Below are 10,133 nucleotides of genomic sequence, written 5' to 3'. Positions count from 1 at the left end.
GGTGGGTTTTCTCTTGCTCTTTCTCACCCTACGAACTGTTGCAATTTTCCTTTTCTAAAGAAGGCTTCTATATGTTGCTTTAGGTCATAGCAATCGGAGGTGTCATATCCATGGTCACGGTGGAAGCGATAGTAATTATTCCTAGGCCTTTTGTTTGGGTCGCCCTTTAACTTATTGGGCCACGACAAGGCAGGTTCGTCCTTAATCTGCATTAGGACCTGATCGAACGAAGTGTTAAGCGGAGTGAAATTGGCAATTCATCCTAGCGAGGGCCTTGATCTTCGTTTATCCCTCCTATCACTCGTTCAGGCTTCCATTCTTCCCCTTTTCCAACAAGTATTGTCATGTTTTTCCCGCTTCTTCGAACCGCCCTTTTCTAGCGCTCACGGCATCCTTAGCGTTCATATACTTCAAGGCTCGGTATAGCATGTCAGCCATGGTCTTCAAATCATTCTTATAAATAGAGAATAAGAACTTTCCGGATTGGAGTCCATTGGTAAAGGCTGTGACCAAGACTTTATCGTTGGCATCGTCGATCAGTAGTGCCTCCTTATTGAACTGAGTAACATACAACCTCAAGCTCTCATCGTCCCGCTGTTTGATGTTCAGGAGGCTTGTTGAGGACCTCTTGCATCGCTGACCCCCAATGAAATGTTTGATGAAGAGCCCACTTAATTCCTTGAAAGTTGAGACAGAATTAAGGGTTATCTTGCTGAACCACACTCGAGCTGGCCCTTTGAGTGTGGTGGGGAAGGCTCTGCACATGATCTCATTTGGGGCCCCTTGCAAGTGCATGAGGATTTTGAACGACTTCAGGTGGTCAAAGGGGTCCTTCAACCCATCGTATGCTTCCACTTATGGCATTCTGAACTTGGTTGGAAGGCGGAAGGATGTGATCGGTGCAGTGAAGGGAGAATTGGTACGATGGACTAGTTCTTCCAAGCTAGTGGACACCCGACCCTTCAGGACATTCATCATCATATCCATATTTTCTTTCATTGTCTACATCTCTTGCGTCATGCGCAATGTGCCTACTTCTAGCTCAGAGGGACGACTGGTATCCTGCTGATCCCATCTACTGACAGCATTGCTTTCCTCTTGGTCATCCCTCTCTTGGTGATAGTTCATCGAGGGACGGTTGTTGTTGCGTTCGTCCCTATCCTGTTCGTCATTTTGATTGTTCGGCTCCTGATCATTCTGCTGCTCCAACTATCACTCCAACTCGTGGTTCCACTAAGTGAGTCATTCAACTGCAGCGGTAAGGGTTTGCACTTGCCTTTCCAATGCGTTGGGTGGGTTCCCAGTCTCTTAGTTTGCAGTGGCCATTGATCGTGTCAGGACCATACAACTCTTTGTCCTTGAAACGACAATATGGCTTATCACTCATTCCCACAAATGACGCCAACTGATGATGCACAAAAATCGTCAATGAGTTGATTGTCCACACACGTGCCAATGGGTGTACCCGAAGAACAAAAGAGAAGAACCAATCAAAGAGCACTGGTAGGGTACCGGCCAAAGACTCTCCGAAGGTTAAGTTAGTGATAGAAGAATCTCCAAAAACTCAAGCGTGCAAGAGCTAGGGAGAATTCATGTACCTCAAATGAGTTATGGTTTATTGTTTATATGGTAGTGGAAAGCTTACTCGAATTCCTTGATAAGGGGGAATTTCCTTGTAGAGAGAAGGATCCCAAGATACTTGGGATCACTTTTCCATATATAGGAGATTTGATTGTGTGGTATGATCTTTGGTTGTGACGCACAAGTAATTTCCATGTATAGGTATGTGAGTGGACCCCACGCGAGTCCCATGAGAAACCCTAAGGTGATGGGTCGTCAGGATTAGGGGTTGGATTGTCGACCTGGGTCCAACGGCCCATGGGGTCAGTCATCCCTTTAGGATCAGTTCAAGTGTAAGGCCGATGATCAAACAAGGAAGGTTCGGCACGTGAGGAAGGTTCGGCACCCCGTGTCGATCAATCAAAAATTATCCTCATCACCATGGTTTACTAAACAACCCCCAAATTTAATAGCGGTTTCAATTGAAAATGCCACTATAGCTTGTGCATTTTCATTCACTATCTACAGGCATGTTTTTGCGCAACTGCAGCTAGAAAGAAATTGTTGGCCCTATTTTTTTTAATTGAGGAGTAGTGGGTTGAAATTTTGCAAGTGATGAACCAATTAATTGCATGGGGTGACATGGACAATGGACACTTGTTAAAAAAGTAATTAGAGAAACATTAAATATTCTCTTTCTTTTTAAGGAAAAAATCAGTTAGTGCATACCTTGATAAGAGCATGGAAATCTATTGGGTATATACATTTGAGTGAAGTTTCCTTTAAAAATATAATGACAAGAGTGAGTAGTTTTTTTCTTCTTCTTTTTCTTTTTTTTTTTTTTAGAGAGTTTCAACCTATGGGATTCGCTCCTCATAATAACTCTTTATCATCAGACCACGACACTAATAGGTTTTTGGTATAAATAGGAATTGAATCTCAGATCTCTTATTCAACCATTAGAAACTTTACCAATTGAGCTAACTGGAACCCATAATAAGAGTGAGTAGTTTATATAACATAGTTGGACTAAAACCCATAAACTTAAGTTTTTAGGTTAAGTATATGTTATTCTCTACACATAGTATGTGGTAAAGGTGGGAAGGCTTTTAAGGTACATTAGGTTCCCTAACTGAATTCAAACACTTGGCTATTTTGAATTTAATTTAGCTTAAAAAGACAAAATTGTTTTTATTTTATTGGTCAATGCAACCAAGTTAATTCAATTGGGAAACCTAATGTACTGCATCTAAAGTATTGTACTTAAATTTTATCATTTCTTGTGTCTTTATTATGATAAATAAGTAGTGGTGGCTCTAGAGATCTTTTCCTAATCATCAAGAAATTTAAATTATACAAAATCTAATAAAAAGATAACTTCATATATTGACAAAAAAATAAAAAAATACACCCAAATACATAGTCTTACAATTTTCTCCTATAAACCTAATCTACTGCATCTAAGGTATTGTACTTAAATTTTGTCCTTTCTTGTTTCTCAAAAAAAAAAAAAAAAAGTTCTATCCTTTCTTATGTCTTTATTATGATAAATAAGCAATGGTGGCTTCAGAATTATTTTCCTGATCATCAAGAAACTTAAATTATATAAAATCTAATAAAAAGATAACTTCATATATTGACAAAAAAAAAAAAAAAAATACACGTAAATACATAGTCTTACAATTTTCTTCTATAATTTTCTTATTTTGAAATCGTTACATGATAGTTTTATTATCAATGCTACAAGCTACATTTCTTTCAAAATTTTAGCTCAATAAAAATTTTCTTGGACATTTTCTTTTTGTTTGTAAGGGCCTAATATATTTTTAATGAGACCAAAATTTAAGAACAAAATTTTCCTACAAACTTAGTTGCTCACTAAACAAATTAACATGGCTACATATTTTGAAAATCTAACCGTTGAATTGCATGTTATTAATATTCTTAAAACACATCAAATTTCATATCAATCAAATGTTATTTACTATCTGATCCATTAACTTATTATCTATAAATTAATTTTAAACTACAAAAACTTTAAATTTAAACATTTGATTGATAACATAATTATTGACTTTTGATCTTCTTGAAATTTTGTAAGTATAGAGGATATAAGAAAAAAATGTAATTCAATGGTAGAATTGTCAAAATTCACATCCAAAAAAAAAAAAAAATATTGAGTGGAGTTGTAACCTTTAGTGTACAACCAAATTTGTTGCCAAATTTTGTCCAAAATTTAATTACGTTAGGCCTAAAAAATTTTATGGTGGTCACAAAAACTTTTTAAAGGTAAAAAGTCATAAAATTTTCAAAATTTATATAAATTTTTTTTTCCCCAGGTCAGGGTGGTCTTATAAGTACCTTGCCTTCAATGTGGAGCCGCCCATATAAATAAGGGATAATAGTCCCTAGTTACCTTGAGAGAGAGAGAGAGAGAGAGAGAGAGAGATGTCTTAAACTTAAAAATAATAATGATCAAAGTGAGTGATCGATTCTACAAGAAAGTGCCTTAAAAAAATTGAATTACACTAGTTTTCCTTAAGGTCATTGAAATGACACTCCATCTTTGAGGTCTCCTTTGAGGTTTATATAAATACAACAAATAAGTTCATACCCTCTTACAATAATACTTACAAAATAGAATAATCTGTTTTGTTATAAAAAAAAAAATTCCTACTTATTTGTACAAATCTCTTTTAGAGCAGTGTCATTTATACAAATCTTAAGAGAGAGGGATGTCATTTCATTCATAGTTTGGGTAGATCTAGAAGCCTTAAAAAAATATTTTACAAGGAAAATCAAACATGGACTTATCTTTTGCATTTATCGAAATCTTAAGTGCTAGAATGTTTTTTGTTCAAAGGTTTGAAAAATATAATTGATAGTCTGAGGAGAAGAATGCATGTGTGATACACGAGATAATTATTGAATAGATAGGCTTGTTGAAGGACTAACAAGAGATAATATGTTGTAATTAGTGTAATAAAAACCTATGTAAAAATTATGTTGTTTTAATCACAACTTACCACATTAGTATTTGTGATATCAACTAACTAGCTCGGAATGCATTGCATGGGTTGAGGAAACACCAACCATTGTAAACTTGTAATATTCAATATAAGCCTTCCAATTAATTTTTTATTTTTATTTTTTAAGTCTTGTAAGATTTCTAACTTTTCATAAATAAATAGAAGCTTATGGTTTAGTTTTTTTTTTGTTTTTTTCCCTGGAGCTTGCAAATACACACACCCAATTTCACAACTTGTTGACTTGTGTGATTATGAGCAATAGATGAAAAGTGGTGAGTCCATATTAGTGGTGAACAGAAAATGTCCACCACTCACAATAGCACAAGTCAGCAAGTTGTGAAATTAAATATTTGATTAACTATGTCCTAGACACTTTGAGCTGCCATCAGCTTAAGACATGCCTGTCCATGAAAAGTTTTGAGAGTGGCTTTTGCCCTTACATTGCCTTAGAGATGTTTGATTTGTCCATAATCTTTTAGGCTTTTGAGTAAAACTCTTTAAAAAAAAAAATTGCCCTAATTTTTTCTTTTTTTTTTTGGTCAGCAAAATATCAAATCATTTGCCCTAATTGGATCCTACAGAGTTGGATATCATCTCCCTCTAAACTGTTAGATTGATGACCAGAGTTTCTAACATACATGATACTGGCAATTGTTCAATGAATGAATTCTAATTTGCCCCCTTAAGAGTATGTTTTGATACAAATAATTGCATAACTTAACAAAAATATAAATATAAAGCTACTAACAGGAGACAGAGATTGCAATGTGATTTTCTTCTGATAATTTATACATATTACAGTGTATAAGCATGTTTTGAAGCTTACAAAAAAGCAGGATGACTACAAGGGGAGTGCTTGCAAATTGGCAATCTGATCCAACTTAGCACCTTCAGGATGAATTCTGTCATCATGAAGAACAAGCACCTTCAAAGTGCCAGACTCCTTTAACCAGGCAGCCACCACAGAACCTGTTGATATAAACCTACCTATATTACAATTGGCAACCCGAAAGGGGGCACCCATGCCAGTGAGAAGTGCCTCAATAGCCCGTCTTAGTGTGCCATCACCAACTACTTTGCTATGTTTGCCCCATCCTGTCAAAATGCTGGCAGAGAGCAAAAGACACAGTTTAACTCTTTAATTGTAACCACAGTAATAAATAAGCATATAGTAGACAAATTAATACCTTAATAGCTTTGGCAATTCACGGCCTTCAAACACAACAGAGCGTATGTTGAGCAGCCATGCATGAACCATTGCCCGTGCTGCCCCAGAAGACATCAGATGCAAATCTAAGCAAGAATCAGACCAAACACTCTCCCATACATTTCGGCGCTTGCCTTCAAGCACAACCAGTTGTGCCCCTTTTTTCTAATTATAAAAATTCAACAAGAACATTGTCACTTTAGGACTTAGGATCATTCAAGTATTAGTCATTGTATGCATGAACAACCTTGTACAAGAATGATCTGACTGAGCCCACATGTACATATGAAAAGTATGGTAATGACAAGAAGCAGAGGAAGAGAGACAGTAGTAATGACTAAGACTTACCTGACCGAAGTGCCATAGCATGTCAGTCAGAGCATTATAAAAAGCAGATGCAGTTGAGGAGTCCATAAGCTTTACTTCATCGAACAAAGATTGGGCTTGAACCCATACATTTTCCCTGTAGCCCATAAGAAGTCCATGGGCCACACCATAGACCTGATTATCAAACAACCGGAGTTCCTCCAATAACATTGAGGCATCTTCAAATGAATTACACCGACTGCATCCAGAGTTCAAATCACATACATGAGATTGACCATATACGGGGACAGTTTATATTAATAGAAGACAAAAAGAAGCAAGTGCCTTTCCCTATCCTCTAAACCATATATTCTCAAATTACCAACTAACCATGGGCAATGATAATTTTGAAGGGTAGATAAGTCTCAATAGCATCCCATAGAGAAAGGGAACAGGTTTCACCCTCCCCTTCTTGAGAGGAAGGCATATTCATGCAGCTTCATCCACTCAATTAGCTTCTACACTAGAGTCTAGACTCACAAGTAGTAAATGAGCAAAAAATGCAAGTCAAATAGTACATCTAGGGTTTGTGCAGAGATTTTTTTTTTCCCACCTAGCAGAAAACACTCATACATTATAAATTTGTCAACTTTGAAAATTGGCAAGAAAGTTTGAGTAAGACACAATTAGGAACTCTATATGGGTATTAACGCATGAACCTCTTATTTTCATCACAAAAGAAAAACTTTTCCAAGTCATAAACCTGAGGTCCTAGGAATCTTTCAAAACTTTGATCCGTTACTACTTTAAAATATCACAATTAGTTGTAAAGTTTCATCATAGGTCATGTTGCTGCATCAAAAAGTTTAGTTGTGTTAGAAACTGCAATATACTGAATTCAAAAACAGTGCCATGTCACAAGTCCCACTTACAGTTTTCATTTATAGCTCAATCAGCCAAGAGAGAAATATGAAACCAAGGTTTTCAATAGCATTTGACATGCCTAGGGTGAGACAGCATCGAAAAGCTCCTAGTAGTAAACCATCACTCCCACAAGGAGTAACTTATTAAAAAGTTTCCCACAAGGAGTACAGCTGTACAGCCTCAGACTGAAAATAAGAGCCTACAGATTAAGACTAAGACCACCAAAAAAATTTTCTAGATGGGTACTCATGCCAGTATAGCATTTGTGACTTAAATGATCTTCATGCAACAAGACCCTCAATATAATAAAAGATGGAAAGCATCTGATAAAGAAACATACCTGCAAGCATTTAATATGGCTGAAAAGGTTACAACATTTGGCTTAATTTCTAGCTCGTGCATCTTCTGAAAGACTCCCAAGATGCACACTATTTCCTGCCTAACCCACTTATCTTTCTTTATGTGACCTGCTTTCTCAGCAGCAAGCTGCCCAAACATCTTCATGATTTGATTATCCTCCCTATTTACCACCTCCAATTCAGTAGCGTCCTCAATAACCATTGGTGATGAAGATTCAATATGCCACTCACCAGCTAAAGCAGCAGTATCAACTGGACATTCTGCAGCTGCAGACCGACCAAAAGCATCAATAATGGAATTATAAGTAACAACATTGGGCCTAATCCCTTCCTTTGTCATCTCATCAAGCAAAGAGACAGCAGACTCCACCAAACCATTTTTGCATAGGGCATCAATAAGTGCACTATAAAGAACAACATCAGCTTTCAACCCTGCCTGCTTAAACTCTCTAAAGACCTCCATTGCTTCCCTATACAAACCACCTTTTGAGAACACATCAATCAATGTTGAATAAGTTAACAAATTAGGAAATACATGATCTGCTTTCATCTCTTCAAACATTTTTCTAACTTCATCATACTTTGCTTGCTTCCCATATCCACCTAGAAGTGCATTATATGTTACAACATCCTTCTTAATCCCACAACTCTCCATCTCCCTGCAAACATTCAAAGCCTCCTCAAACCTACCAAGCTTTGCATAAATCGAAAGCAAAGTATTATATGAAACCCTGTCCAAACTAATTGCTAAAAACTTCATTTCATTAAATAAACCCAATGCCTCTTCCAATCTACCAGCCTTAGCATGCCCATCAACCATAGTACTATAAGTCACCACATTTGGCAAAATGTTCTTTATAGGCATCTCCAACATAATCTCATACGCCAAATCCATCTGCCCACCTTTACAAACTGCATCCAAAAGAGTATTATAAGTAAATATATCCTGATCAATCCCTCTATCCACCATCTCAGTAAACAAATTCCGAGCTGCCTCCCACAACCCCCCTCTACTACAAACTGCAAGAAGCGAATTATACGTAATCCGATCAGGTTGCACCCCATTTCCCAACATGTCATCAAAAATCTCCACAACCCTCTTAAACTCCACGCCCCCTTTCCCACACGCATCGATCACAGCATTATAGGTAACCAAATTCGGAAACAAACCCACACTTTTCATGGACTCGAAAACGTTTATAGCCTCATCGCAATACCCACTTCGCCCATACGCACTAATCAAAGCCGAATAGGCGTAAACAGTGTTCCCATACCCGTCATTCCTCGCCGTCTCGAAAACCTCTCTAGCAAGTTCAACCCTTCCTAGCCTACCAAGAATACTAATCATAGAGCTAGCTAATTTCCCTTGCTCATTCTTCCTCCTCTCTCTTTTCACAGCGAATTCGAAACAACGAATAGCTTTGGAACACTCCCCTCTATTGCCTAACTCTCTAAGCAAGTAATTATAATCATCTGAACCACAAAGCTTTGACTCAAAATTAAGCAACACATTCTCAATACCTTTAACATCATGCTTACCTAATTGGATCAAGTGTAGCAGAGCTTCCTGGGCTAGAGGGGAGTGGCGAAAGCCCAATGAGGCTTTGGGCCGACCCAAGTGAAGCTTGGAAACGAACCGGGTCGATCGGCGGCCCGAGAAGTCGGCTGAAAGCTCGGACTTTGGGGTACAGAGAGAGTGAAAGCTGGGGTTTTGGGTGGTGGTGGTGGCGGCAGCACAGGGATTTGGTGCATTGCGATGTGAGGGTAAAGGCAAAGGTGAAGGGTTTGAGAGAGAGACTTTGGTATTGGTCCAGTAGCGGCGATTTTGGGGATGGGTTTGGCTTTGGTTTTTGTGGTGGGTTTGTTGGTACTGGTGATTTTGGTAAGGCTTGGTCCCTGTGATTGAACACTGCGGTGGTGTTGAAGCCATTGAAGACACACACACACGCACACAAAAACCCACCAACCAACAAAAAAGTTATAAAGGTGAGATTTTTGGAGTGAAAGTAATGGAAAAATGTGATTTTTATGTGATTTTGGAGATGGGTTTGGGTAGGGTTCGGATGAAGGGGGTGGTGGGAGATGGAGAAGCCATGTTGGATATGGAGTGAGATTTTAGATTTAGAGAGGGACTTTTAAGAGTTGGAGATAAGAGGAAGAGAGAGAGTTTGGGAAGTGGCAGCTGTGTAGGACTAGGACTCAGCTGAATTGGGCTTTTAGATTCAGACATTGAAATATTCGCCTTTCTTTTTTAATTTATTTATAATTTGTTGGGATTTTTAGGCTTAGGTTTCCGCTATATTTGCTGGATTTATTTGGGTCCCACTTTTTGATGAATGGTTAGGATGGCGTGGAGTGTCCAGATGGAAGTTAACCAGACATGGAGTATTGGAGTGGACTGGTAGAGTAGAGAGTAAATTGTTACTTGTAAATCGGACGGCTTAGATTGAGATTCAGGTGGGCCATGCAAAGAGTGGGTAAATACAGTAGTGGAAAATACTTATATAATCCATAGCAGTGCTTCACACAAGGGGTGGGTCTCACGTAAAGACCCCAAAGTAGCGTAAGTTATTGGACTTTTGAGCCTTTTATTGGACAATTGAGGTATATTTGGTTTAGTTTTTTGAATAAATAATTTTTTGTTCTTATTACTTGTGTGGTACTAACACATGTTTAGGTCCAGTATCCAGTAGTACTGAATTCGTTAAAATGAAGACATGTATCTACTTTTAAACATGTGTCACAATC

General features: G+C 37.8%; 2 protein-coding genes across 2 annotated transcripts; both read right to left on the bottom strand.

Moving 5' to 3' along the window:
• Positions 1-342: 342 nt before the first annotated feature.
• Positions 343-795, bottom strand: LOC126708311 (uncharacterized). The gene has a single exon (XM_050408108.1). It carries the CDS (start codon positions 793-795, stop codon positions 343-345), a length of 453 nt encoding a protein of 150 aa, XP_050264065.1.
• A 4,445-nt stretch (positions 796-5,240) lies between these two features.
• LOC126710042 (pentatricopeptide repeat-containing protein GUN1, chloroplastic) lies at positions 5,241-9,600 on the bottom strand. Its single transcript, XM_050410421.1, has 4 exons — positions 7,367-9,600; positions 6,145-6,361; positions 5,777-5,961; positions 5,241-5,695 (listed from the first exon to the last, which is right to left on the bottom strand). Exons 1-4 carry the CDS (start codon positions 9,313-9,315, stop codon positions 5,431-5,433), a joined length of 2,616 nt encoding a protein of 871 aa, XP_050266378.1. The 5' UTR covers positions 9,316-9,600; the 3' UTR covers positions 5,241-5,430.
• Positions 9,601-10,133: the final 533 nt, after the last annotated feature.

Source organism: Quercus robur, chromosome 12 (genome assembly GCF_932294415.1).
Source record: "Quercus robur chromosome 12, dhQueRobu3.1, whole genome shotgun sequence".
In the NCBI taxonomy this organism is placed as follows: Eukaryota; Viridiplantae; Streptophyta; class Magnoliopsida; order Fagales; family Fagaceae; genus Quercus; species Quercus robur.
This window is presented reverse-complemented; position numbering and strand designations above follow the sequence as displayed.

Bases quoted from the DNA above. Each gene is read 5' to 3' on its own strand.
- LOC126708311 (XM_050408108.1), bottom strand. From the start codon at position 795: ATGCACTTGCAAGGGGCCCCAAATGAGATCATGTGCAGAGCCTTCCCC.
- LOC126710042 (XM_050410421.1), bottom strand. From the start codon at position 9,315: ATGGCTTCAACACCACCGCAGTGTTCAATCACAGGGACCAAGCCTTAC. The intron at 5,962-6,144 runs GTAAGTCTTAGT...TTTTATAATTAG, and splicing joins TGCTATGGCACTTCGGTCAG to AAAAAAGGGGCACAACTGGT. The intron at 5,696-5,776 runs GTATTAATTTGT...GCTCTCTGCCAG, and splicing joins GAATTGCCAAAGCTATTAAG to CATTTTGACAGGATGGGGCA.